At 43.4% G+C, this 27,749-nt stretch overlaps 1 protein-coding gene and 1 pseudogene across 1 annotated transcript in view; one reads left to right on the forward strand and one right to left on the reverse strand.

The window, feature by feature from the left end:
- LOC129514694 (solute carrier family 2, facilitated glucose transporter member 3-like) overlaps window positions 1–27,527 on the forward strand; it is a 28,269-nt gene extending 742 nt beyond the window's left edge. Inside the window, 13 exon segments of the mRNA XM_055333426.1 lie at window positions 55–119; window positions 1,867–1,946; window positions 5,506–5,639; window positions 6,213–6,352; window positions 6,354–6,371; window positions 8,640–8,778; window positions 8,780–8,881; window positions 9,172–9,334; window positions 9,625–9,863; window positions 13,121–13,305; window positions 21,569–21,638; window positions 25,832–26,068; window positions 27,257–27,527. Coding sequence (XP_055189401.1) covers window positions 55–119; window positions 1,867–1,946; window positions 5,506–5,639; window positions 6,213–6,352; window positions 6,354–6,371; window positions 8,640–8,778; window positions 8,780–8,881; window positions 9,172–9,334; window positions 9,625–9,863; window positions 13,121–13,305; window positions 21,569–21,638; window positions 25,832–26,068; window positions 27,257–27,472 — 1,788 coding nt within the window. The 3' untranslated portion in view covers window positions 27,473–27,527.
- Window positions 12,227–16,357, reverse strand: LOC129514688 (putative homeobox protein NANOG2; annotated as a pseudogene).
- Window positions 27,528–27,749: the final 222 nt, after the last annotated feature.

Consider the following 27,749-nt stretch of genomic DNA (forward strand, 5'->3'; position numbering starts at 1 on the left):
GACAGATTTTGTCTTATAGGACAACTGAATGACATTTTTATGTTGTTTATGCAGATAGACAATGGCAATGTGCCCGTCTTTGCTGGCGTCCGGAAATATGATGGGAGCGTCTCTAATCGGTTGACTTGAAATTGGAGAGACAAATATAGTAGGAATGATGGAGAGTCCCTGAAGGAGTTTGTCATTGGGAAGATGAAAAAGAAATTGACCAGGAAAATTTGCCATAGATGTTTGCCATTCCAGGGAGGTTTGATATGCATCCTCTACCACTGAGGCGGTTAAAAGAGGACATACAATACTATGAGGCTCATGTCCAAATAATTGGATGCATCTCTTCCGTCCCCTAGCAATTAATAAAGATATAAGGGAAAATCGTTGGGTTGATGACATGCAAAACATGCATAGCTAAATGGAGCCATTCCAAAGGCCCATGGGTTTGCCACAACACTGCCATAGGGAGAGCATCAGGTTTTAAGATTATTAAGTTAACATTCTTTGTCAAATCTCTTTGTTGGAGCTCGCAGAGGAAATTTTATTTGCTACTAAAGCCAAGGCATCCTCTGCTTCTGGAGTAAGCTGTCTCAAAGATGAAGGGGAGGAGTCCCCTTTTAAAATAGAAAAAAGGGGCTGTAACTGAGAAGTGGTGAGAGACAGCGAAGGGCAGAGCCAATTTATATCACCTAATAATTTTTGGAAGTCATTTAAAGTTTTTAATTGCGAGGTTCTAACTGCGATTTTCTGTGGCCTAATACTCTGTTTACTAATAAGATATCCTAAATACTCAAAGGGAACTTCTCTCTGTACCTTCTCAGGAGCTATTTGAAGTCCAGCAGAGCTAAGACATTGGGAAAGAACCCGAAAGGCCTTAGCCAGGTGTTCACTGGCCTCTGCTGCCAGTAATAGGTCATCCATATAATGAATACAATATACCTCAGGGAATCGTTTCCTGAAAGGGATTATAGCTCTTTTTACATATTCTTGACACAAGGTGGGACTGTTAACCATTCCCTGAGGTAAAACAGTCCATTCGTATCGATAGTAGGGTTCTTGCAAATTTGTAGAGGGCAAGAAAATGCAAAATGCTCCCCATCACCAGGGGCTAAAGATATGGTAAAGAAGCAATCCTTTAGGTCTAGAACCAACATCTGAAAATTTAGCGGAATGGCAGAGGGAGAAGGGAGGCCAGGCTGTAGGGTCCCCATGGGAAATATTACCCGGTTGACTGCTCTTAGGTCTTGTAAAAGCCGCCATTTTCCTGTTTTCTTTTTAATGACAAAAATAGGGGTGTTCCATGGGCTAGTAGAAGGTTTTAAATGGCCGAGGTTTAATTGTTCTTGTATCAAGATCTCAGCAGCCTCTCTTTTTTCTTTCACTAAGGGCCATTGATCTACCCAAACAGGAGTGGAAGTTTTCCATTTGAGAGGCAATGCATGGGGAGGATTCAATGGCCCTGGGGAAAACCCAAACCTTGTCGGGCCGGATTAGGAATGGGGGCTATAAAGGCTGGGTCCCCTTGCAAATTTTTACCTAAACCTTTTCCAGGCTGATATCCATGCTGTATCAATTGATTAAAAGACCAATCATCGGAAAGGGAGAGATTCATTTGAGACAAAACATCTCTGCCCCATAAATTTAATTCTATATCTAATATAAAGGGCTGAAATACTCCTTGTGAATCATTCGTCAAATCTCTCCATGTAAGTAAATCAGAACCTTGTTCAGGGGAGGAGGCAAAGCCTACCCCTCGAATAGGTACATCAACTGTCTTTTTGGGCCAGGTTTTAGGCCAATTATGATTAGATATGACTGAAACATCTGCCCCAGTGTCCAAAAAAGGCCCGGAAAAACCTTTCCGTTTATTTCCAGGTTAAAAAGAGGTTTATCAGGTGAAATCATTTTGGTCCAATATATTGGTGGATCCGAAACCTTTATCTCCTCGCTCCCTAGTAAGCGCTTGATTAGAGGTTTTTATTATAGGGAGCAATATTAGTTGAGCAATAGGCATCCCAGGTTCAGAGAGAGAGTACCAGTCTTCAGGGATGCCATAATATTAATTTCACCCGTATAGTCAGGGTCAATAACACCTGGATAAACAATTAAACCTTTCATGGTGGAACTAGAACGCCCAAGGAGTAATCCAAAAGTTTCCTTAGGCAGAATCCCACATCGGGCCCCCATATGCCTGTAGGAATTTTTCTAGGTAATTGGCCTCCCTCCAAATAGTGAGTATGAACAGGAGCTAAATCTAATCCTGCACTGGCGGGGGTACCGCGGTATAATCTGTCAATTCGAGGGAGGTCATCGGTGTTGGAGACGGGAGTGATGTTTGTCGGGGAAAGAGGGCCGCTATTGTTTGTTGGGGCCGCGGCAAGCCCCCCTTCCAGTTTCCCGAGAGGGGATTCCCGTTAGAGTCAGTCTTTGATCTACATTCATTAGCCCAATGATATCCTCTGTGGCATCTAGGGCAAAGGTTTTGAGGTTTTTTTGTAGTTTGAGAAGTCTTTTTCTGAGGGCATTGATTTTTAAAATGTCCCAATTGGCCACATAAGAAGCATTTTTGATTTATTTTCATGTTTGGGTTCTTATTTTGTTTTAGTATCTGAGCATGCAATTTTGCAGGAGGGATGCCTTTGAAAGCAGCAGCCAAGGTGACTCCTTGCAAATACGAGGGCCCTATATCTGCGCAAAGGCGCACATAATCTTCAAGAGTTCCCTGGTTCTTCCAAGGTCTTATGGCTGCTTGACAGGCGGCATTAGCATTCTCATAGGCCAATTGTTTAACTCTTAAAAGTGCCAGCTTCCGCATCGGTGACTATTCTACTGACTGCGGTTAACAATCTGGCCACAAAATCAGAATAATTTTCCTCGGGACCTTGCCTGATTTTTGACAGTTCCTGTGACCTTGTATTTGTGGCAGGTAGCTTTTTCCATGCTGACAGAGAACAACTATTAATTTGGGTATAAGCTACTTCAGGAAAGTCCAATTGCAAGCCTACGTCATAATACGGACCAGAACCAGTTAACATGTTGTAATCAACAGGAATGTTAGTTCTCCTATTGTAGCTGGCCTGTTTTTCGGCATTTTCAGAGAATTGCGTTTTCCATAACAAATTGTCCCCCGGGGAGAGGCATGCTTGTGCAATGACCCTCCAATCTCCAGGACATAACGCTTCTCGTGTCAAATTGTCTAACATAGATAGAGTAAAAGGCGCTGTAGGGCCATACTGAGTACATGCTTGTTTCAAGTCCTTTAGTACTTTGAAGCTTAAGGCAGTGTATGCTCTCTCTGTCCCCCCTGCACAGTAACAGGAAATAACTGAAACTCAGATACATCTTCTCCCCTCTGTGAGGCTTGAAATAGAGTTCTTTGTAATGGAGTAACTCCTTTTATTGGGTTAGAATCGTCTGATTGAACAGGAAAAAGGCTTAGAGGAGCCTTCTCAGTTTGCACAGCAGAGGAGTGTAATAAAGGTGGGGGAGGAGGTTCAGCATGATTTAAAACAAAAACCTCCTCCCTTCTATCTTCAAGGTAGGGACCATCAAACGGATCCTCTTCTTCATCATCTATTCTAAGGGACAGTTTATGTAAAGGGGGAGTATGGATTTTTTGATTTTTTAAGCTCCCCCCATCGAGGGTGGAGACTCTTTTTCACTTTTAGAGTTCAAGGAGATGATCTCAATAGAGTCTGTAGGATCCAGAACCTCCTTTATACAATTCCATGTAGTCCATATATCAGGAGGCATTGTTCCCCTCTTATTTTTAATTCATTTTTTAGAGTCTGTCCAACTCTCTGCCAATCCGAAAGATCCACCGAGCCCTGATCAGGAAACCAGGGCATATTATTCTAACTGTATCAAAGAACTTATCCAAAGAGTTATGAGAAACCTTAAACCCCTTCTCCCTTAAAAGAGCCTGTAGAACTTTTAAAAAATACCCATGTTCTACAGATTGCCTTTGTCCCATGATTATTTTACTCCTATCGTTCACGGAGCCGCCGTGATCCCCTTACCTGTAACGTAAACACTTCTTCTTTCACTCTGTCTCGGGTCCCTGTTCGGGCGCCACTTGTCGCGGCGGCGCGAGAAGGTCCGGATTCAGGAACCGAGGGCAAGGGGATGAGAAAGAAACAAGAGACTAAAAGTTCATGGGATAGGAGGTTCCATGCAGCTGATGGCCACAATGGACAAGCTTTATTTTTGCATGTAGAGTTTATATAGCGTCCGTAAGCAGGCGGCTTATTTCTTTATTTCATTTTTTTAATTTATTTTTTTATTTATTTAAGGAGAAGTACATCTCGCGCACAAACATACATTGTTTTTAAAACTAACACCTGTTACTTGTTTAAGCAATAGAGCAGGAAGGCCACATTTAGACTAAACAGTGAGGTTTGTTTATTAAGTAATGTCTGCCAAGCGGTCATGTGTCAGGCCACCTCCTTGCTTACTTTATGGGAACTTGTCTCGATGACATTTTAAAGGAGAAGCAAATATGTACTTTTACTTCCATAAGGGGGAAGAGCTAGGTGCAGTCCCAGCGGGTTGGCCAGGTATGACAAGGAGCCTTTGCTCAACCCGGAACATTTGAAAATGAAGGAAGATAAGGGATGAAAAAACAGGGTGGAAAATGAAAAGGCCCTCAAGGATAGTAAATGATGATGAGGCCAGGCTGAAAGGAAGAAGAGGTCCTTACTGATGAGAAGTAGATTACACAGCTGTGTGCGGGCGAGGGTGCTTTGGTGCTTATACCTGGTGGCCTGGGGTGCAGGGTCAGCTTCGGAGAAGCAAAACTCCTGGCCACTCTGTCTAACCTAAAAGGAGGAGGGAGTTAAAGGTAAGGAAGGGTTGGGCAGTCGCCTCAGAAGATGTCCTCAGCCATAAAAATTGAGCTTATCTTGAACTGAAAATCTAACACTCACTTAAATTACTCCCAGCAAGGTGAGAGATGACTCCCTCCTCCCCCCCACGACTCCTGTCTGTTAGGTTGGGAGTGAACTTGTGTTCTCCCTTTGTGGGGTGGGGGTAGCGGTACAAAATGAAGTAAACGGGAAGAATTTCAAATGTGACCAGGATACCGTGGGTAGATTTTATAGATTACGTTATCCTGAGCAATAAGAACAGCCGAATGGTGAAGATACCACCACCACTCTGGCCTTCAGTAGGATCCTGGGGTACAGGATAAGACAACACTGGATCTAGCTGTTTCCAAAATAGTCCATTTTTAGGAATCCCAGGGCTCTCTTTTCCTGCAGTTCTATGCTTGCTTTTACCTGGGGCAGTTTTTTTTTTTAATAGTTTCAAACAGATTAACCCAGTTGTTCTTAACTTTCTAGCCAAATTTTCTTGGCACTTTTCCCAAGTGTACGTGGTTGTCTGTATATCTCTGGATAAGTTCTTGAGGATAACCAGTTCTTTTGTGTTCCATTTATTACCTAAATTTCATTAAGTTTTTGTTCTTTACATATCTCCTTAATCGAGAAGAAACCATCATTAGTCAAGAGGTTTAAGGAAAGTTTCTTCCCTTCTCCCTCTTCTGCCCCCCACCCCAGGTCACGGTGTCTCTGATCTTTGCCATCTCCATTGCTACAATAGGCTCTTTCCAGTTTGGCTATAATACCGGAGTCATCAATGCTCCTGAAACGGTGAGTGCCAGGCAACTAGAGTTAGAATTTGGAATTGGGAAATTATTCCTTTAAAGTGGTGTTCCAAAAAAAAAATAATAAAGTGGGGTTCAACAATGAAGAGTTTCAGTAAAACTTGGTATCTAGCTTGGTGAAGGCTGGAGAGACAGAATAATATTGGTGGGGAAGGCTAACTGAATCATTAATCAAAGCAAAAAGCTCAGTTGCTCTCTATACCCTTGACTGGACTGTACCCATTCTTCCTCTCACCTTATCATGGCACACTTCTTTTGTTATCCCTCAGGGGGTTAGTTACAACGGGGGTGGGAGGGTCTTAGGGGAGGACTAGGGGTAGTCTACTGAACATCTGTGCTACTACCTTTCTGGATTTTCAGGACAAATCAAAATTGTTCTTTTCAGAGCTACCATTAACCTCCAGTATGTTCTCTATCTCTTCCATCTGCATCCATTTACTTGATTCTTTGCTGTTAATCCATAATGCTGTTTTCTTAGAGAAAGATCCCCCCCAATATTTGCCCCTTCTCTCATTCAACTGTAACAGTCTGTCTGCCCACCAATCATTTTAATTTGCAGATAATAAAGGACTTTCTCAATTACACCTTGGAAGAGAAATCGGAAAACCTTCCCACTGAAGTGTTACTCACTTCCCTCTGGTCCTTGTCTGGGGCCATCTTCTCTGTTGGTGGTATGATTGGCTCCTTCTCTGTTGGACTCTGTCAACCGCTTTGGCAGGTATTGAGCAGAAACTGGGTAAGGAAGGGGGCTATACTGGTTGCATTGGGAACAGGTATTGAGAAATAGGATGGGGAGGCCATGATGCATTTGAATGAAAACATCCCCAATTCGAATTGAGGTAAACTAAGCCAACTGGCACTGAATAGGACTGCTTGAAGCTATGCTGCCCATCAAAGAGAGTCGCCTTTGCAGTCCAACTGAAGCTAATTCAGTAGTCTCTAATAAAGTGCACTATGGAATTTCCCAGAAACATACTTGATTTACAAGGTCAGGAGTTGTTTACTTTTCTTAAAAATTTTGGGATTTCATGCAAGTGTTTTCATTATTTTATAAAGCAGGATTGGGAGGAAACATTTTATAATCCTTGGCCTGTGGTAAATGTGGATAATGGCCAAATTACTGACATTTTTTCCCCAAAAAAGAACATTGAATCTTCTCATTCCACACTGACTTAATAAAACATTGTAGAATATTTTCAGTTATAACTGGTGAAGAAATCATTTCAGTTGCTAATTAGATGTTCTGGAAACACAAGTAGAATTTAACTTTAAAAAAAAATTTAAAGCGGGTACCCCATGTGGCTCAGTGGTTTGGCGCCACCTTCAGCCCAGGGTGTGGTCCTGGAGACCAGGGATCGAGTCCCCCATCGGGCTCCCTGCATGGAGCCTGCCTCTCCCTCTGCCTGTGTTTCTGCTTGTATCTCTGTGTTTCTCATGAATAAATAAATAAAATATTTAAAATAAATTAAAAATAAATAAAAATAAAAAAATTAAAGCAACCCATTTTATTTGATAATGTTTGATGTTTGTTGTGTTTGCATTTTTAAGGCCACAATGTGGCTACTCAAGTCATTGAAATTTTATTTTTTTAATTAATTAATTTATTTTTTAAATTTTGCTTATTAATTCATGAGAGACACAGAGGCAGAAACACAGGCTGAGGGAGAAGCAGGCTCCATGCAGGGAGCCCAACGTGAGTGAAACTCCTCCCTGGACTGGGATCACACCCTGAGCCAAAGGCAGATGCTCAACCGTGTCCCAAGTCATTGAAATTTTAATGTGCCTTTCCCATAACTCCCTGTGACTTTCTTCCTATTGTTATTTTATTAGCAAAAGAACCTAATAGAGGAAGTGGGGTCTCCCAGGAAAGGAATGCAGAGAAAGGTAAAAACAGAATGAGGGATGAAATTTTACCCTTTAACAGTAGGCTCTCTTTGGCTGCATATTTAGGATCTCCCTGGGAGCTTTTAAAAGTGCCAGGGTTTCAGAACTCCCTGGATAATTCCAGCAGACCACCCAAGGGGAGAGTTGCTGAAGCTCTAGTTTTTCCCAACATCTGCAGTAAATTTTCAGTGTTAATCTCTTACTTGCATTTTCGGTTAGCTGTTTCCATGGCTTTGCCTCCCACATTTAACACATAGATGCAGTAATTTGTTATTTTATACTGGCTATCAATACTAATTGAAAATGGCCTCCCCACAAGCTAGCCTGGAGCCAGGAGAGCTGAGGCTGTCCACTTTCTGCCCATAAAAAAAAAAAAAAAACTTTAGTCTGAAATCAGTCTTCATTAGTATGTTGGTGGCATCCAAACAACTATATTATAATAAAATGCAGTAAGAAGCATAAAAAGAGGGCAGCCTGGGTGGCTCAGCGGTTTAGCGCTGCCTTTAGCCAGGGACTGATCCTGGAGACCCGGGATCGAGTCCCACGTCAGGCTCCCTGCGTGGAGCCTACTTTTCCCTCTGCCTGTGTCTCTGCCTCTGTGTGTGTGTCTCTCATGAATAAATAAAATCTTTTAAAAAAAGAAGAAGCATAAAAGGATCAGCACTGGTCCAGAAATTTCTCTTGAATGTGTTCAGGGACCAGCTGTATCAGGATTGCCCAGTACCAATGGTTCTCAAACCTTAGCTAGAATCCAATCACCCAGATGGCTTTTGGGAACAGATTGCTGGCCTCTGTCCCAGAGTCAGACTTAATGATTTAGTAAATTGGGATGGGGTGGGACAATTTTAATTTCTTGCAGATTTGAAGCTAATGCTGTTAGTTAGTGGACAACTTAAACAAGCTTTCTAGGTGAGTTTTATGCATACAGAGGTATAAAAACCATTGATCTTATCCCAGCCAGAGATGTTCTGATAATAGTAAGAGGAAAAGTTAGACCACAAGAGAAGATCTGTGAACCTGGAGAAGGGTAGAGAGATAAGGAAAGGAGGAAAGAGATCAGGCCTATTTTGCTAACTTCTCTTGTCTTCATTTAACCTTTCAGGCGCAATTCAATGCTTATGGTCAACCTCTTGGCTGTCGCTGGTGGCTGCCTTATGGGGTTCTGCAAAATAGCGCAGTCGGTTGAAATGCTGATCCTGGGCCGATTGATTATTGGCCTCTTCTGCGGCCTCTGCACAGGCTTTTGTGCCCATGTACATTGGAGAGATCTCTCCCACTGCCCTACGGGGGGCCTTCGGCACTCTTAACCAGCTGGGCATCGTCATCGGGATCCTGGTAGCTCAGGTACTCTAGAACTCATGCTTTGAGTTTCAGTCATGGCTCATTAAATGAGGTGACATAGATAAGCTCAGGAATATCTGCATCTATTCAACTATATGGAAGTTGCAGGTACTTTTCTTATTGCAGCTCACAGACAGCTAAAGAAGCAGGAAGGGTAGAGAAAGAAACTTTGTTCCTGCTGTAAAAAAAATGGATGATTTGCTGAAATGTGTTTTTTCTGACTTTTTTTTTTAACCAACTTGTGGCTTATATAAAGAGTGAGCTTTACAGTATCATATTGATCTGGTTTCTAGATCTTCGGTCTGAAAGTCATCATGGGAACTGAAGAGCTTTGGCCCCTGCTCTTGGGCTTCACCATCATTCCAGCTGTCCTGCAAAGCACTGCCCTTCCATTTTGCCCCGAGAGCCCTAGATTTTTGCTCATTAACAGAAAGGAAGAGGAGAATGCTAAGGAGAGTGAGTATCCTTCACACTTTGACTGTAGGGATTTTAGGGTTGTGGTTTAGGGCATTGGATCTGTTTGGTCCTCTCCTTTCCTTGCCCCCTCAGAACCCAAATGGAGACTTGCCTGATTGCTCTCGAGTCAGAAACTTTCAACCCCTAAAGAGTGACGTGAGAAGCAGGTTAAGGCACAGATGCTAATTGATGAGCCATATCCAGAGCTCATCTCTGTGGCTTTTGTCCAGCTGTATTAGAGGGGAAATGAAGATGGAATAGCACCTAATCTTTATCTTTTGTTTGACCAGTCCTCCAACGATTGTGGGGCACCCAGGATGTGAGTCAGGACATCCAGGAGATGAAAGATGAGAGTGCTAGGATGGCACAAGAAAAGCAAGTCACTGTGCTGGAGCTCTTCAGATCGCGCAGCTACCGACAACCCATTATCATTTCCATCATGCTCCAGCTCTCCCAGCAGCTCTCTGGAATCAATGCTGTGAGTAGCTACTCTGTGGCCAGCGGGGGTTGCCCACTGCACTTAACTCACTAGAGGGGCTGAGCACAGGCAGTTGCTCACTTTGTTCCATCTACAGAGCCAGAGTCCCCCAGTGATGCTTGCCACACAGCAGCCACTCCAAAAATGTTGATTACCCAATTTTAACTTAGTTTTTTTTTATAAGATTTATTTTAGGGGCACCTGGGTGGCTCAGTCAGTTAATGATCTGCCTTCAGCTCAGGTCATGATCTCAGGGTCCTGGGATCGAGCCCCAAATCGGGTGCCCTGCTGAGCAGGGAGCCTGTTTCTCCATCTCCCTCTGCCTGCCTTTCACCCTGCTCATGTTCTCTCTCTCTAATAAATAAAATCGTAAAAAAGAAAAAGATTTATTTATTTTAGAGAGAGGGGCAGAGGGATAACGAACCTTGAGCAGACCCTGCACTAAGTGCAGAGTGCGACATGGGGCTCAATCTCACAACCCTGAGATTACCACCTGAGCCAAAACCAAGAGTAGGACACTTAACCAACTGCACCATCCAAATACCCCTGTTTTTATTTATTTACCATTTTTAAGTTTATTTAAGTCATCTCTGCACCCACTGTGGGGCTCAAACTCAGAACCCCAAGATCAAGAGCCAGCCAGGTGCCCCTGTTTTTATTTAAGATTCTATCTGCAGTATGTATTTTCCATGTGGAAAAAATTAAGAAAATAAATAATAAACGAAAAATTCATCACCTTTAGTCTCGAACTTCTAAACATTTGTCCTTTCAAACTTTTTTCAGTATATAGGACATTACAAATGTGGGACTCGATCCCAGAACTTCAGGATTATGCCCTGAGCCGAAGGGAGACCCAACCACTGAGCCACTCAGACGTCCAGAGTCTTATTTTAGAAAATACAAATATACATAGTTTCTATCCGAGGTTATATGTATTTGAAGAGTTGTTTCCTGAGAAGGTAAATCCCAGCGTAGACACAAAAAAGTCTGACAAATACAGCTATAGAGGCAAAAACACAGGATGAAATAATAAATTCCTGGCCCAAACCTTAGGGACTGAACCTAGATGATCTAGATCCTGTTCCCTTGTTACTTTGAGGTTTGAGTCCAATATTTTGACATCTGTTTAACTATGGTAGCTATAGCAACTTTACATTTCAGCACACTGACCAGTAAATAATTAAAAATAATATATACTAAAGAGTAGTTTATTTAATAGTATATGTTAAAAGGATAGCTGGTATCATTTGCTAGAACACTTGGAAGGGACCTAGAGCTAGGGATTCCAGCCCAAGTTCGGTTTCTAATTACATGAGCAGGCTGAGATTATTTCTCAATTTCTTCACTGTCAAATTAACATATTGGTGTGGTCTTATCACTGTTTTAGGGGTTAGGGGAATTGTCCATTGAGGAAGTATAATTGAGGAACTTGCTGCTGGTTGGCTTTGTTGGAAGAGCACATAACTCTTGATCTCAGGGTATGAGTTTGAGCCCCACATTGGGGGTAGAGATTACTAAAAACAAACCCAAAACTTTAAAATGAACCAAAAAAAGCTTAATTGAAAAAAATTAATGGGACTAAAACCTTTATATCTAAGTTAATAAAATAGAGGTAAGGAAGAGACTTCATGAGCAGAAGGAATGAGCATAGAAGAAAAAATGGAAATGAGTAGCTAGAATTGAAAAGAACTAAAAACAAAGATACAGAAGATAATTTATTTGCAGAAAAGATACTGTAATTGAACCAAAAAAAACCCGGAAAGGACTCCTTAACCTCCTGACACTTTTATTTTTTCTTTTTTCCCTCTCTTTTTTTAAGATTTTATTTATTCATGAGAGACAGAGAGAGAGAAAGGCAGAGACACAGGCAGAGGGAGAAGCAGGCTCCATGCAGGGAGCCCGATTCGGGACTGCATCCCAGGTCTCCAGGATCACGCCCTGAGCTGAAGGCAGACACCCAACCGCTGAGCCACCCAGGCATCCCCAACATTCTTCTTTTAACTGCAAATAACCACAAATTTTATTGTTTCATTATTATACACATAAGGGAAATAAATTAGTTCAGATTAATTGGTCCGTCACTTAGCATTGCATACTTGGTTTCCTTTCCTTTCTTTCTTTTTTTTTAAGATTCTACTTAATTATTCTTGAGGGACAGAAACAGAGGGAGAAGCAGGCTCCATGCAGGAAGCCCGACGTGGGACTCGATCCTGGGTCTCCAGCATCACGCCCCGGGCTGAAGGCAGGCATTAAACAGCTGAGCCACCCAGGGATCCCTCACTTTTACCCATTTCTAATAGCAGCCTCCCCCCAATGGCTAGAGAAATTTCAGTTGTTTCCTGTCCCATTGGACTATAAAGACCCATGTTTAGTCCAATTTTTACTCACTGAGTGACTGGTGAAATCGGGGTAGAGACAACAGAAGGTAAAAGTGGGTATTTTATTTGTACTTAAGCCATCCAAACTGGTAGTATTATCATGATACATTAAAATACAAGACATCTTTCTACAACTACTAGAATGAACAAATTAACAATTCTAGTAAATCACAAAGGGCAGAGGAAACCAATGAAGCATATTGTATATAGCTTAACCCTTCACCGTTAATGGAGGTGATGAAAACAAGACTCACAATCTCAGAAAATACAATTATCCTTTATCACCGGTCTTTGTATTTTTACTTCCTTTTCTTGATATAATCTACAGCCTAAAGATACCTGAATTAGTATTACATCTAGTTATCTATAGCCAGAAACATCTTATCATGTTGTCCATAGCAGCCAACGCTACTGAAACCTTTGACTCCAATCATATCCCCTCAATGGATACATTCAGCATAATAGGACACTATCGAGGCAGAGATATAGGACCCTAAAAGACAAATCCAATCAGAAATAATACTGCCCAAATTGAGATCGAATAATATACTTATCAGCACACATCTTCAGGTTGAATGTTCAGAGTAATTTGGGAAAAAATCCATTATTTGCTGAGTACTAAAATACTTAGTGGATTGCTGTAGGACACCATGGCTTTCCCCAGCAGTTTCTTTTTTTTAAATTTTTTTAAATTTTTATTTATTTATGATAGTCACAGAGACAGAGAGGCAGAGACACAGGCAGAGGGAGAAGCGGGCTCCATGCACCGGGAGCCCGACGTGGGATTCGATCCCGGGTCTCCAGGATCGCGCCCTGGGCCAAAGGCAGGCGCCAAACCGCTGCACCACCCAGGGATCCCTCCCCAGCAGTTTCGAAGATGGACTCCAGATCGCCCATAGAATTTTGCTGGAACTGGATCGGGGGCTGCAGCGATTCCTCTTCACAGTTGTGGAGCGGATTGTTCCAGGCCTGGTTGTTCCAGGCTTGGGGGCACCAGGTCTGACTGTTCCAGGAGTGGTTGCTCCAGGATTGGCTGTTCCAGGTCTGGCTGCTCCAATTGGGTTATTCCAGGACTGGCTGCTCCACAGTGGGAGGTTTCCAGAAGGGTTCGGCAGGTACCCCTGGCAACAGGGGTAGAAGCCTGCGTATTCCGTGGTGGCAGAGCTGTTCTGAAAGGGAATGGCGGGTTAACCCAAGAGCTCTAAGGAAAATCAGAATTGTGTGTGGGCCGCGTCTTAAGCTTTAGCAATGAGCAGAACGGGAAAGTCCTTGAAAAGAAAGCAGAAAAAAATAAAAGCTTCCTGTTACCTGAGTCACACTGTTGCTCTCCTTTGGCCAGTTGCTTTTCTGCCACCTCTTGCTTTTCATCCTCTGGTTCTGGAACCAGGTTTTAACCTACAAGGTAAAAGTGACAGGAAGACATGAAATACCAGTAGTGCGGATATGCTAGGGATCAAAGATTATTGTTGACATTGTTTCCCCCGACAACAGCTATCTAAAGCTCAGGAACAAGACAAACTTCTAGAGTCCTTCCTTTCATTCACGGAAACAATGTTCTAGGGATGGATGTCAACGCCCTTTTTCAATGAGCCTACCAGTTTAGAGAAGACACATTACATATCTATTCACTAGGAAGTTCACGTTTACTTTTCTTAAAGGATTTTATCTATTTATTCATTGGAGACACAGAGAATCAGAGACACAGGCAGGAGAAGCAAGCCCCACATGGAGAGCCTGATATGGGACTCTGATCCCAGGACCCCAGGGTCACACCCTGGGCCAGAGGCAGATGCTCAACCACTGAGCCACCCAGGTACCCCTAGAAGATTCACATTTAAATAAATGTCTAGGAGTGCCTGTGTGGCTCAATGGGTTAAGCGGCTGCCTTAGGCTTGGGTCATAATCTCAAGGTCCTGGTATCCAGCCCCATATCAGGCTCCCTGCTCAGCGGGAAGTCTGCTTCTCCTTTTCCTTGAATGTCCTGCTGTCTTTCTCAAATAAATAAAAATAAATAAATAAAATAAAAATTAAAAAATGAATGAATGAATGTCTACCCACCTCTTTATTCATACTTACTCACGCCCCTAGTTGGTTAAATGTACTTTGTGATTAAAAAACCTCCTCCATAAGCACACTTTTTTTTAAAGATTTTTAATTTATTTGTTCATGAGAGACACACACAGAGAGGCAGAGACACAGGCAGAGGGACAAGCAGGCTTCACGCACCAAGCTCGATGTGGGACTCGATCCTGAATCCTGGGATCACACCCTGAGCTGAAGGCAGACGCTGAGCCACCCAGGCATCCCCATAAGCACACTTCCATTTAATACAATAATAGTGGTAATTTTAACTCAAAAATTATGAAATATACCACTAGGACAACTATTGAGAAAATATCAAGTTTTGTAGGAGCACACAGTAAACTTAAACTTCCAAATGATTTACAATGATAAATGAGAAAATGAAATTAAGAAGGACCAGAAGTATGTATGTACAGGTGTACACACACACAATAACTTATGGAATGGAGGTCTTTGGGGATGCCTGGGTGGCTCAGCGATTGAGCATCTGCCTTTGGCTCAAGGTGTGATCCTGGAGTCCCAGGATCAGAGTCCCACATGGGGCCCTCCTGCGTGGAGCCTGCTTCTCCCTCTGCTTGTTTCTCTGCATCTTTCATGAATAGAGAAATAAAATCTTAAAAAAAGGAATGGAGGACTTTGTCTAAGTATGGCACCAGTGATAGAAAAACACCATAAAATATCTGACTGAATAATAACAATATGAAAAATAATTAACCTCATTAGTAATCATGCATACAGATAAAAGATTCCATTTTAATTTAATAAGCAGTGTTGGTTAAGGACTCTCCCTATCCCGGAAGATGAGATTATATAACTCCTTTGATCAAGGAGAAATTGGAAATATTTTTATGATCTTGGCATGTGCAATATAGAAAAACTAGTTAAGTAAATTATGGCATATTAAAGAGAACCTTTTTTTAAAGATTTTTATTTATTTATTCATGAGAGAACAGAGAGAGAGAGAGAGAGAGAGGCAGAGACACAGGCAGAGGGAAAAGCAGGCTCCATGCAGGGAGCCCAACGTGGGACCCGATCCCAGGACCCCAGGATCAGCCCTGGGCTGAAGGCAGGCACTTTAACTGCTGAGCCACCCAGGTGTCCCAAGAGAACTTTTTAAAAAAGATTTTGTTTATTTGACAGAGAAAGAGCACAAGCAGGGGCAGCGGCAGGCAGAGGGAGAAGCAGGCTTCCTGATGAGCAGGGAGCAATATGTGGGGCTCAGTCCCAGGACCCTGGCACCACGACCCTAGCCAAAGGCAGACGCTTAACCGACTGACCCACCCAGGTGCCCTAAAGAGAACATTAAAGATGATCGTGAAATGTTACAAAGATCTCACTTTCATCTTAAAATTATTTGTAGGGTGTGCACAGATAACAGGCTACACACGGATGTTAGTAACGCTCATCTGCAAATTAGCGTTTTTATTTCTCACTGCAAGGACAACAAAACCAACCCTACCTGCTTATAGCTGAGGTTCAGAATGTTGGAAAGTTCTTGCGTCTGCTGGAACGGAGGTATTTCTGTCTCTGAAATCGATCATTGAGAACATACAGCTGGGTCTGAGAGAACACAGTCCTCTCCTCCGTTTCTTGCCCTGGGTCGCATCTTCCTTCCTAGCTGTTCTCTCCTCTCCAGAGGTGGGTGGGAGTTTTACCCGCGGACTGGTGGAAGAATCGGGGCTGTCCTGAGTAAGCAGATCCATGGAGGAAGGAAGAGGAGAGACTGTTGGGAATAAAAAAGACACTTTTCTCTAAAACTTTTCAAATACTAAATTATCTTTGCAAATTTATTGTTTTCAAAGCATTTTTAAAGTCCTCACAACCTCAGAATTAGGGAGTAAGTAAAAATTTAACTCTTACATGACCCTGAACACTTTTTCTAGCCTTTGTGTGATGCCACTACAGTAAGTATACTAGTTGGCACCTTAAAAAAAAGTATACACACACACACACACACACACACACACATATATACACACCCAACATGGAGCTCAAACTCACATCAAGATGAAGAGTCATTTAAAAAAAAAATCAAGAGTCACATGGTCCACCAACTGAGCCAGCTAGGCACCCCTGGAACCTCTTTTGACAAAAGCTTTTTACTGCAAATTGATGCTCAAGAGCCTAGGCTGTGGCTACTCAGAAAGGTGGGAATGATCGCGGGACTCCCTTCGGTAAACGTAACCATCACCCACAGCAGATTCTGGGGACCCTTTAAAATCCAGTTTATTACTTACTTCCCAGTTCTAAACCCCAGGACTAGCAGGAACTGGGAATTCTGCTAGGCTTCTGTTTCAATACAGACTCTGCCCTTTACTAGCTCTGTCACCGCATTTCCTGAATTATTTGTCTCCCTCCCAGAGTTCCTTAAATTGAGTAAAGCAAAGTGGCTGAGAAAGTTGGCTAGCACAGGACCTGGCATATATGGACTTTCTAATTACTAATTAACTTCCTATATTGCCTACATTTGGTAGCCACGTAGTCTTAACTACAATGCAGTATTTATTCCCCATGCTCAAATTCAGCTCTCCCCTAGTCATGGAATAAAGTGACAGCCTTTATGGGGCAAGAATTCACAATTTTATGCTTTTTGTAAATAGATCGAGAAGGAAAGAAAGTGGTGGTAGACCAAGGACTACAGCGGGGCATCGCCTAAAAATCAGCTCTACAAACTAGCACTTGGCTCGCTAAGGAGATTGTGCCCACTTGCTTATTCCTACTTGCTCACACCCCAGGGAGGTCTCACGATCCAGCACTGTATTTTCAACATTAGAAATTATGAAAGGACATCAACATGAAGCTTAGGAAAACAGGGTAACATGTAAATAACTTTTAAGTCACTTTTTATCAGAAGCTTTTAAGAGATGATCTTTTTACCACAAAGCTTTTAAAAAATGGTAAAAGCTAGTTTTACATTTTCATTTTTAACGACTACTGCGGGATTGATTTACCAAAAAAGTGGTACTGCCTTACTTACCTCTACAGTGTCCTCAGCACATCCCCTCCCACATGTGGTTACCATTCAGAAGCCGAACTGGGTTTCAGATCTGGGCTCTAGCCACTTTGACTGTCAGAAGATTAAACCTTCTGGAATTATCTACCATAAAATGGGATGGACATTTCTTCGGGATGTTGGAGACTGGGCATAGCAGCCTCCCAGAAACTCAGAACCGCCCCCTAGTTAACACCCACAGAGCCAAACCAACCACTAGTGTCGTACAAAGGCAAGATATTTCAACCAGGTGACATCCATAACTAGCCACGCTACTTCTGGCACTCCCGGAAAGACAGACGAGTCAGAAAGGTGATGCTCCTCGCACCCCCACCTGCAGCGGTGATGTTAGGATTTCTGGCTTGGCAGTAGCATTAGTATTTAATAGTATTAGTACTAATACTAATTAGTAGTAATTAGTATTAGTATTTACGGTGACTGTGGGCTCAGCACTCCGTGACCACTCGGGCATCAGCTCATTTATCACAACCCATGGGCTTTCCACAGCGCCTGCGCACGCGAGCCCTCAAATACCCCGTCTACTATCGAAAGGCCAGCGTCCTGCGGCCCTCGTCTCTTGACTGACATCTGAGACAGGTGAAAGGACACGCCACCAAAGTACAACGGAGACAGGTGTCAGAGGTCTAATGGAGGACACCTGCTTAGATTAATGCGCTACAATTGCTCAGGAGGGAAACGAATGGCCCTGCCCCCCCCCATCACTTTTCCCTCCAGGAGATCAGCTTTTCGAGGAACTGACTTCCCCCTTACCGGTCTCCGCGCGGGGCGTCTCAGCAGAGGACATTGGCAAGGATGCAGGATTTTCTCGGGGCCCGTAAATCTCAGGCATTGGAGAAGGGTCCCTAGAGTTGGGTGCTTGGGGGCCAGGCGGGCATTGGGGCGGAGCTGGATCCGCACTCATGTCGCTGGGTTGAGGGTAGAGGGGGGGAAACAAAAACAAAGAGCGAGGTGGTAAGAAAGGCCCAGGCTTACGGCTCTAGGTGGAAGAGCGGAGAGAAGGACGAAGGCCTCCACATGTAAAGAGTAGGTGAAAGACAAGATGCAGTGGGGCACGGGCGACAGCGAGAGGCCGGCCCCTCGGCAGAAGGTGACTATTTTGGAGGCCCCGGATATTATAAGGAGGGCTCCGCCACCCTCAGCCCCACGCCCACACACACCCTTGCAAATTCGCAGTTAATCCTATCTGCCAGCCTCACCGAGGCCATTGTAATGGAAAAGGTCGCTGCCGGGTAGTCCAGACTGGGTGGGGAACGGGAAACCCTGGCCACAGAACCTCGAGAGAAAGCGAACCCCACAATTAAATATTTCTGGGTTCACCACGTTTCCATCCTTTAAAATCAAAGATACCCCTGAAGCCACCTCAGGTGATGGAAACTGATGCTAGAACAATTCATTTCTCCACTTCAGACCCCCTAGGGTCTCAAACTCGAGCTCGTGCTGACAGAAACTTCAACCAGGGAGCTGTTTTCCCCTTCGAGTCCCCCTACGGTCACAGTAAAAAGCATATGGTATGTTGCTAAGGTGTCAGTTGGTGTTAAAAACAGTACTTATTTTCAAGGCCCTCTTAATGTTTCTTAGCTTTCAGAGAGACAGGCAAGTCTTTCCCCCAGGACTGTTGTTCCTCTTTTAAAAAAAAAAGCAAAAGCCAGAGGAAAGGAGCTGTGGCCTGCTGATCAGCTGACTTTGGTGCCCTGAGGGTAATTACGCACAGGCCATCCATATGGAAAATTTTAAAGTAGTTTTTATATACACATTGCTGGATAGACTCTTGGCTCAGTTTCCTCATCTGTCCCTCTTCTGTATTGTGTAAAGAGTGAAGAAAATACAAGCTAAATCCTCATAATATTTGACACATCAGTGATCTATAATATTTGGAACATCAGATCTACACATTTCTGTTAGTAGAAATTCTATCTTTATCCTATGCTTGTGATCTCCAAGTTCTAAATTACCTTTTTGTCATGATTATTGTTGGGGCCAGGCGGGAAGAGAAACTCCTCAAGATGGCGGATACCCCAAAATGGCTGAGGTTCCTGCCACCACCTCCACCTGGGACGTCAATGGACCAATGACCTGCTGACAGCTTGACGCAGACCCTTAGACCTCTCCTTTGGACTTCCCCAACCGGACCCAATGCCCTTCAAACCCCAGAGGAGGAAGTCACCTTTGACTGACCGAACTGCAATCCTTCCTTTGCATATGAGCCAAACAATAGGAAACCGTTCTGCCTTACAACGTTACGTAAACCCCCTGCCATCTTGTCTTGGCGCGACTTCCCCGACTCACTCTTTCCCTCCGTGAGTCGTGGAACCTCGCCCGAGGGTGCCTGCAATAAAATCTGTTCTTGGACCCTCGCTTGCCTTGGCGGTCTCATTTCCATTTAGTTACTAAAAACCTAACAATTATTATTTTAATATAGTGAACAACATGATAGATTGGGAGCACCCCCTTCTTATTTTATCTGGGACATTCCTAGATGTAAAATAATGAAATGTATTGACCTGTAAACCAACTCAATTGAAAAGAGGGAGGTCAAGAAGAACATCCCCTTAGCAAATGATATTCCTGTAAATGGTCTTGCCAAAGCGTTTGGGACAGGTTCCTTTAAGAATATGTGTTGGGCCTCTTATCTCTTCTTCCTAAGCAAGCCTCTTCTGGCTTTTCTTCCTCCTCTGGTTCTTTTTTAAATGTTCTTTCTCTGGCCTGGCAATTCTGTCAATGTCGGGCAATCCCACTCCATCCCCACTCTCATTTTTTTTTTTTGTAGTTGTTTTTCCGTTTTGGTTTTTGTTTCCGGTATGCTTTCCAAAGGACCAGTGTTTAGAGTTAGGTTTCAGCCCTAAGACAGAGATGACTGTGTAGCTTCAATCTTCCTCCCCACTCTCAAATTCAATAATCGAGAAACCTAAGATTTCTTCCTCTTTTCCAATCTCCCCCTCCTAAAAGTATACCCTTAGCCAATTCCAATTATATATTTTTCAGAGATGCGAGTCTGACTAATCCCCCTGTGTACTTCACCACTTGGGTCTCCACCTAGAGCTGCTGCTTTGGTTGCACGAAAAGAGATTTTTTGTTCTTAAGGATGCCAATTCGTGAGCATAGGAGTATTGCCTGCACCAAAGCATGGAGATCAATTCTATGTAATCTTTTGTCTTCTCAGACCATCATTCTGGAAGGGAAAAGAGGAGGAACAGGAGTGTCAAGGAAAAGGTGGGTGGAAATGCAATGTGCTCAGGCAGACAGTCTCTGTCTCGTTACAGAGGAGGATTTCTTTCTTTCTTTCTTTCTTTCTTCTTTTTCTTTTTTTTAGATTTTATTTATTAATTCATGAGAGACACACACAGAGAGGCGGAGAGACACAGGCAGAGGGAGAAGCAGGCTCCATGCAGGGAGCCCGATGTGGGACTTGATCAGGGGACCCCAGGATCACAAAGGCAGACGCTCAACCACTGAGCCAGCCAGGCATCCCCAAAATAGGATTTCATTAAAAGGGGGAACATGGGATGCCTGGGTGACACAGCTGTTGGGCGTCTGCCTTCGGCTCAGGTCAGGATCCTGGTCTGGGATTGAGGCCCGCATCGGGCTCCATGTGAGAAGCCTGCTTCTCCCTCTGTCTATGTCTCTGCCTCTCCCTCTGTGTCTCTCATAAATAAATTAATTAAATAAAATAAATAAAAGGGGGAACATGAGTGATGGATGGGAACTGATTGTGGTAATCCTTCTGCAACATCTATGTGTATCAAACAATTATGTTGTGCACCTTACACTAATACAATGTCATATGTCAATTACATCTAAATAAAATTGGAGGAAAAAATTGGAGGAAATTTTTTAAATTTTAAATTTTTAAAAATGCAGAAAACTTGACTTCCTGGCTTTCAATTAGCACAGTTGGTAAATGAGTGCAGTCAAGGCCACCAAACACCTTAGTTTGCCCGCAGCTCTCTAAAGGGCAGGTACCAGAAGCTTTGTTCTTTGTTGATGGGGGTCTTTGCCTGAAAGCCTGGGCTGAATTCACCCCCATCCCCCACCCGTGTCTCTTGTATTTAGGGTCAGAGCCCTCTGCAGTGAAAGACCAAAGGGAAGGGGGCTGGTAGCTAGAAGGCAAACTCACTACATTCTTTGCCCAGGAAAGCAATTTGAATAAGGTTGAGAATGCTTGGGAAGGTGTCAGAGACCTTGAATTTGTGGGGTGGGCTGTGTGTTGGAGGAGGGGTGTGTTATAATGTGCTTAGAGTCCAGGGCTGTAAATGCAAAAGTGATTTTAGATTTTGTCTTCCTAGGAGCGTAATCCAGAAGGGGGAGGAAAAACAAGAGCTGAATATTAAAAATGAAAAATATTTTCACTTAAAGGTAAGAAATGCACCGCAGGCAATGTGATGTTTTAAGAGCACAGATGTCCCAACTTTGCATCAGAGTTTGGTGACCTGTCAGGATAAGGAGGAAGTGACAATCATTATAAGTATTTTTTAAAAGATTTGATTTATTTATTCATGAGAGACACACAGGGAGAGGCAGAGACACAGGCTGAGGAAGAAGCAGGCTCCCTGCAGGGAGCCCTAGGTGGGACTCGATCCCTGGACTTTGGATCATGACCTGAGCTGAAGGCAGATGCTCAACACTGAGCCACCCAGGTGTCCCTGTTTCTACTCAATTCTTGTGTACATTTCTGTTCCTGTTTCTCTCTTCTTTACATTGTTTCACTCTACCTAATAAACCCAGTGTATAATTGTTTCTTGTCCCCATATGTACAAACATATGTGTGTATATAGATATAGTTAGTGATTTTTAACACTTTATTGGCCAGGAAGTATTTATTTATTGCTTATTCAACTAATAGTTCATGAGTGCCTGTCATGTGCTGGAGAGAAAAATAATTAAACATCATCTCCACTTTTGAGGAGCTAACGGTTCAGTAGAGTAGATAAAAATACCCCAAAAGACAGTTATAATGTCGTGTGATGAGAAAAAGTAAAAAACCAAAAAGGAGGTATGCATTAGATGCTAATGAACAAATAAGGGGAGGTGTGGCCAGGGAGGGGAATCAGGAAAGACTTCTTGGAGGATGTTCTTTCCATTGAGGCAGAGATTGCAAAAAGGTTGAGAGCATAGGGAAGCAAATTCCAGAATATGAACACTTTTGGCAAAGGCAGTATCAGTGTCTTAGAGAAAATGACGGGTTATTGGAAAGTACAGTTGAGAGACCTAAGAGGTAATGAAGTGACCACAACTAGTGGTCAAAACAAAAACAAACTCGGGATGCCTGGGTGGCTCAGTGATTGAGCATCTATCTGCCTTCCGCTCAGGTAGTAGTCCCAGGATGAGTCCCTCATTGGGCTCCCTGTGAGGAGCCTGCTTCTCCCTCTGCCTGTGTCTCTGCCTCTCTCTGTGTCTCTCATGAATAAATAAAGAAAATCTTAAAAAAAACAAAACAGGGACATCTGGGTGGCTCAGCAGTTGAGCATTTATTTGCCTTTGGCTCAGGGCATGATCCTGAGATCTGGGATCAAGTCCCACATCAGGCTCCTTGTGGGAAGCCTGCTTCTCCCTCTGCCGGTGTCTCTGCCTCTGTCTGTATCTCTCATGAATAAATAAATAAAATCTTTTTTTAAATAAATAACATCTTAAAAAAAAAAAAGAAAGCAAAACAACCTTGTTAAGTTTTTAATTAAATCTCCTTTCCTCAGTTTATCCTCTATTGGTGTTGTACCTGCTAACTTAATGGTTCTCTCTCTGTCTCCTCTCTGGTTCTTCTCATCCCAGACATCAAAAAGTTAGAGTGTACCAAAGCTTAGTTCTCAAACCTCTTTTCTATCCACACTCACTATATTGGTGATTTTACCCTGTCTTCTTGACTTTCAATACCTTCTGTATGCTTTTGACCTTCAAGTGTACATCTTTAACTCAGACCTATTCTGCAAACTCAATCTCATATATTCAACTGCCTACTTAACCTCCCCACTTGGAATTCTAAAGGGCATCACAAAATTAATATTTCAAAAACCAAACTCCCAATATGCCTCCTATAGTCTTCTCTATCTCAGTGTACGACAATTTCATCTTTTTAGCTGCTCAGACCAAAACCTTAAAAACATCCTTGTTGACTGTTCTTCAAAATATATTTAGAATGCAATTGCTGGGGATCCCTGGGTGGCTCAGCGGTTTCGTGCCTGCCTTTGGCCCAGGGCGTGATCCTGGAGACCGGGGATCAAGTCCCACATCGGGCTCCCTGCAGGGAGCCTGCTTCTCCCTCTGCCTGCCTTTGCCTCTCTCTCTCTCTCTCTCCCTCTGTCTATCGTAAAAAAAAAAAAAAGAATGCAATTGCTTTTTTCTTTTGATTTTTGTGTCCTCCAGTGTTTCATTTTTCAATTGCTGGAGTGAGTTTTGATCATCACATGGACTAGTGCTTGGGAACCAGCAGAATAGCAAGAAATGGTTATTTCTTTTAAAGAACATTTATTTAATTTGTTATTGCCTGCATCCCAGGAGAGCTGGGGGCTTGAGATTACCTGTGTCCTCTAGCAAGTGTGCCAATCCAAGCTGCATTTGACTTTTTCTAGAATCTCCAAGGCTACCACTCTCTCTATCCCTTGGATTATTCCAATAGCCACCCAACTGGTTTCCGTGTTTGCATCCTAGCCTTCCCATAATCTAGTTTCAACATACCAGCCAGAATGAATTTTCATTAAGACACGTCATATCAAGGGCACCTGGGTGGCTCAGTCAATTAAGCATCTGCCTTCAGCTCTGGTCATGATCCCAGGAGGATGAAACCCCAAGTCCAAGTCTGCTCCCTGCTCAGCAGGGAGTCTCCTCCTCCCTCTGCCTCTGCCCTCCCCTCATGCACACTCACTTGTGCTCTTTCTCTTACTCTCCCAAATAAATGAAATCTTTAAAAAAGAAAAAAAAAGACAAGTTATATCAAGCTATTCCTTTACTCAAAATCCTCTTTCGGCATTCTCACATTTCAAGGAATAAGTTAAAGTCCTGGATTACGTGAACCCTTTTGTTGCTTTGTACTTAACCTCTGTCCTGTGACCTTGTGTTCTCCTCTGCCCACCATGACACTGACCTCCTTGCTGATTCTGGAACAAGCCAGGAAATCTCCAGATTCAGGGCTTTTGCTATCACTCTTATCTCTTGCTGATCTGTTCTTCCCCCAGAAATCTAAGCAGGTTGATCTCTTACCTCCTTTCCATCTCTAATATTACCTTCTCTCTCTCTCTTTTGTTTTTATTTTAATATTTACCCTTCATTTATTTATTTATTTTTAAGATTTTATTTATTTATTCATGAGAGACACACAGAGAGAGAGGCAGAGACACAGGCAGAGTGAGAAGTAGGCTCCACGCAGGAGCCTGATGTGGAACTTGATCCCGGACCCCAGGATCACACCCCAGGCCGAAGGCAGGCACTAAACCTCTGAGCCACCCAGGGTCCCCTAATATTACCTTCTCAGTAACATCTCCCACCCCCTATCATTTTCCTCTTGATTTTCCTTCATAACTTTTGTCACCATCGTGCATAGTATCTCTGTTACCTAGCATCCTCCTATCTATATCATCTATCATGTTCTATTTCCCTACAACTACAATACAAGCTAAGGGACACCTGGCAAGCTTAGAAGACTAAGGGTTATGGGTTCCTCCTAGTCAGAAGTTCTTGGGGTTATGGGTTCGAGCCCCACACTGGATGTAGAGATTACTAAAATAAATAATATACTTAAAATAATTGTTAAAGTATAAGCTATGTGATGGGGTTCCTGGCTGGCTCAGTCGGAAAAGCATGTAACTCTTCAACTCAGGGTTGTGAGTTCAAGCCTCACATTGGGTATAGAGATTACTTAAATAAATTAATTAAAACTTTTTTAAAGATTTTATTTATTTATTCATGAGAGACAGAGAGAGAGAGAGAGGCAGAGACACAAGCAGAGGGAGAAGCAGGCTCCATGCAGGGAGCCTGACTTGGGACTCGATCCCGGGTCTCTAGGATCATTCCCTGGCCTGAAGGCGGCGCTAAACTGCTGAGCCACCAGGCTGCCCTAATTAAAACGTTTTTTAAAAATCTTAAAAATAAAATAAATATAAGCTATGTGAGAGCAATTATTTTAATTTTTGCCGATTTTGTTCAGTGTGGTATCTCTAGCCCTAGAAGAGTATGGGCTATAGGCCACCATCATAATCATTGTTGGACCCTGGCTCACGGGTGCCAACGTGTCCCGGTGGACGCCCCAGAGACTCAGACCCCAGACAGGCAGATGCAGTCAGCAAGAGGGTTTATTGAACGTTTGCCCAAACGGGCTCTCCGCCTCCGAGGAGGAAAAGAGCCCCGATTAGCAATTACAGGGATCTTTTAAAGGCAAAAGGAAAGAACCCCCCTAAAGACAAAAGAACCGCGGGAGTCGCATAGCATCCAGGTTGATTTCACAGAGGGTCAACTTGAACCTATTCAGGGACATTCCAATCAGGGTGTGGGGGGAAATGGTTTTCTTACTGTGAACAGAATGCTTTTAGTTGCTAAAATTTCAGGAAGGCGCCTGGATGGGCTGCCTCTGGATTAGGGCTGGCCCTACTTACAAGGGGGGAGGTTTCTTCCTGAGCTTTGTTTGTATCGGGGCTATCTTGGTCTTCGTAGCCTTCTTTGAAATTGGCCCAGGCCCCATCCCCTGGTTTATTGTGGCCGAACTCTTCAGCCAAGGACCCCGCCCAGCTGCAATGGCAGTGGCTGGTTGTTCCAACTGGACCTCCAATTTTCTGGTTGGGCTGCTCTTTCCTTCTGCTGCAGTAAGTAAATTAAAACAAAACTAACCAAGTCCATTTTGAAACCAGCTCACCTAAGCCAACAGGTTTAAAATCTGGTTACTGACACCACAGGACTAGTTGTCAAGTGTTTCATGTTTGGTGTTTTCTTTAAGATTTTATTTATTTTAGAGAGAGCATGAGATCAAACGTGGAGGTAGGGGTAAGGGGGAGCAGAGAAAGAGGGAGAGAGAATTTCAAGGAGACACTGCACTGAACACAGCCTGACATGGGGCTCCATCTCCCGACCCTGAGATCAGGACCTGAGCTGAAACCAAGAGTCAGATAGATGCTCAACTGACTAAGCCACGCAGGCATCCCAGATATCAAATGTTTTAAACCAGATTTTCTTTCTTGTTCTCAATGACCTATAGAAAAAGGAATGGTTGTAAAAAAAGATTGAAGCAGGAAGGCAAAACTGGGAACTTTTATTTTTTTAAAGGAAACTCCACCTATAACATGGGGCTCAAACTCAAGAGCTAGAAATCAAGAGTTGCATGTTCTGCTGACAGAGGGAGCCAGGTACCCCAAAACTGGGAACATTTATTTATTTAATTTTTTAGAGGATTTTGTTTATTTATTCATGAAAGACACAGAGAGAGAGACAGAGACACAGGCAGAGGGAGAAGCAGGCTCCATGCAGGGAGCCCAATGTGGGACTCATCCCCCAACTCCAGGATCACACCCTGGGACGAAGGTGGGCACTAAACCACTGAGCAGTCCAGGCGTCCCAAAACTGGGAACTTTTGAAAGACCACTAGTCTGAGGTGATTACAAAGGCATAGTTCTGCCTAGATACAATGATCATGATAAGTCTCAAAGGATTCCAAACCAGCACTTAAAATCCACAATTTGGAGGATCCCTGGGTGGCACAGTGGTTTGGCGCTGCCTTTGGCCCAGGGCGCGATCCTGGAGACCCGGGATCGAGTCCCACGTTGGGCTCCCGGTGCATGGAGCCTGCTTCTTCCTCTGCCTATGTCTCTCTCTCTCTCCTTCTCTGTGACTATCATAAATAAAAAAAAATTAAAAATAAAATAAAATAAAATCCACAATTTGGATTAGCTAGTGTTAATGACTTCATGACCTTAAAGGCTCATTGAGATGGGAAGGAGAGGAGTTGGGCAATGAACAGATCTTACACTGATACTCCTTTTTCTGTATCTTTTCACTAGTTCTACTTAGGAGCCTATGTATTTATCATTTTCAATGGCTTCCTCATCGTCTTCTTGGTCTTCACCTTCTTCAAAGTCCCTGAGGTCCATGGCAGGACTTTTGAGGAAGTCACCCGAGCCTTCGAAGGGCAGGCGCAGGATGCCAACAGAGCGGAGAAGGGCCCCATTGTGGAGATGAACAGCATGCAGCCAGTGAAGGAGACCGCCACTGTCTAAGCCATGCCTCCTTCCCGCCTCCCTCCCAACATGGAAAAACCACCTCTCCCGGATGAGGGAGAAATCGAATCAGGTTGTAACCCAGGACTGTTTCTGGATGCTGCTACTTGATTCCTTTCCCTTCCCCACACACTCCATGAGCACTCAGAAGAACCCAATGCTGGAGTTAATTGTATCTTCAATCTTCACTAGGAGTGAGCTGGGATGTACGGTCACAGAATCTACAGGCCAGAGTAAAGGAGTTTGGATGATATTTTAAGTGTGACAAGATGTAATG

This window comes from Nyctereutes procyonoides, unplaced genomic scaffold (assembly GCF_905146905.1).
Source record: "Nyctereutes procyonoides isolate TBG_1078 unplaced genomic scaffold, NYPRO_anot_genome, whole genome shotgun sequence".
Lineage (NCBI taxonomy): Eukaryota > Metazoa > Chordata > Mammalia > Carnivora > Canidae > Nyctereutes > Nyctereutes procyonoides.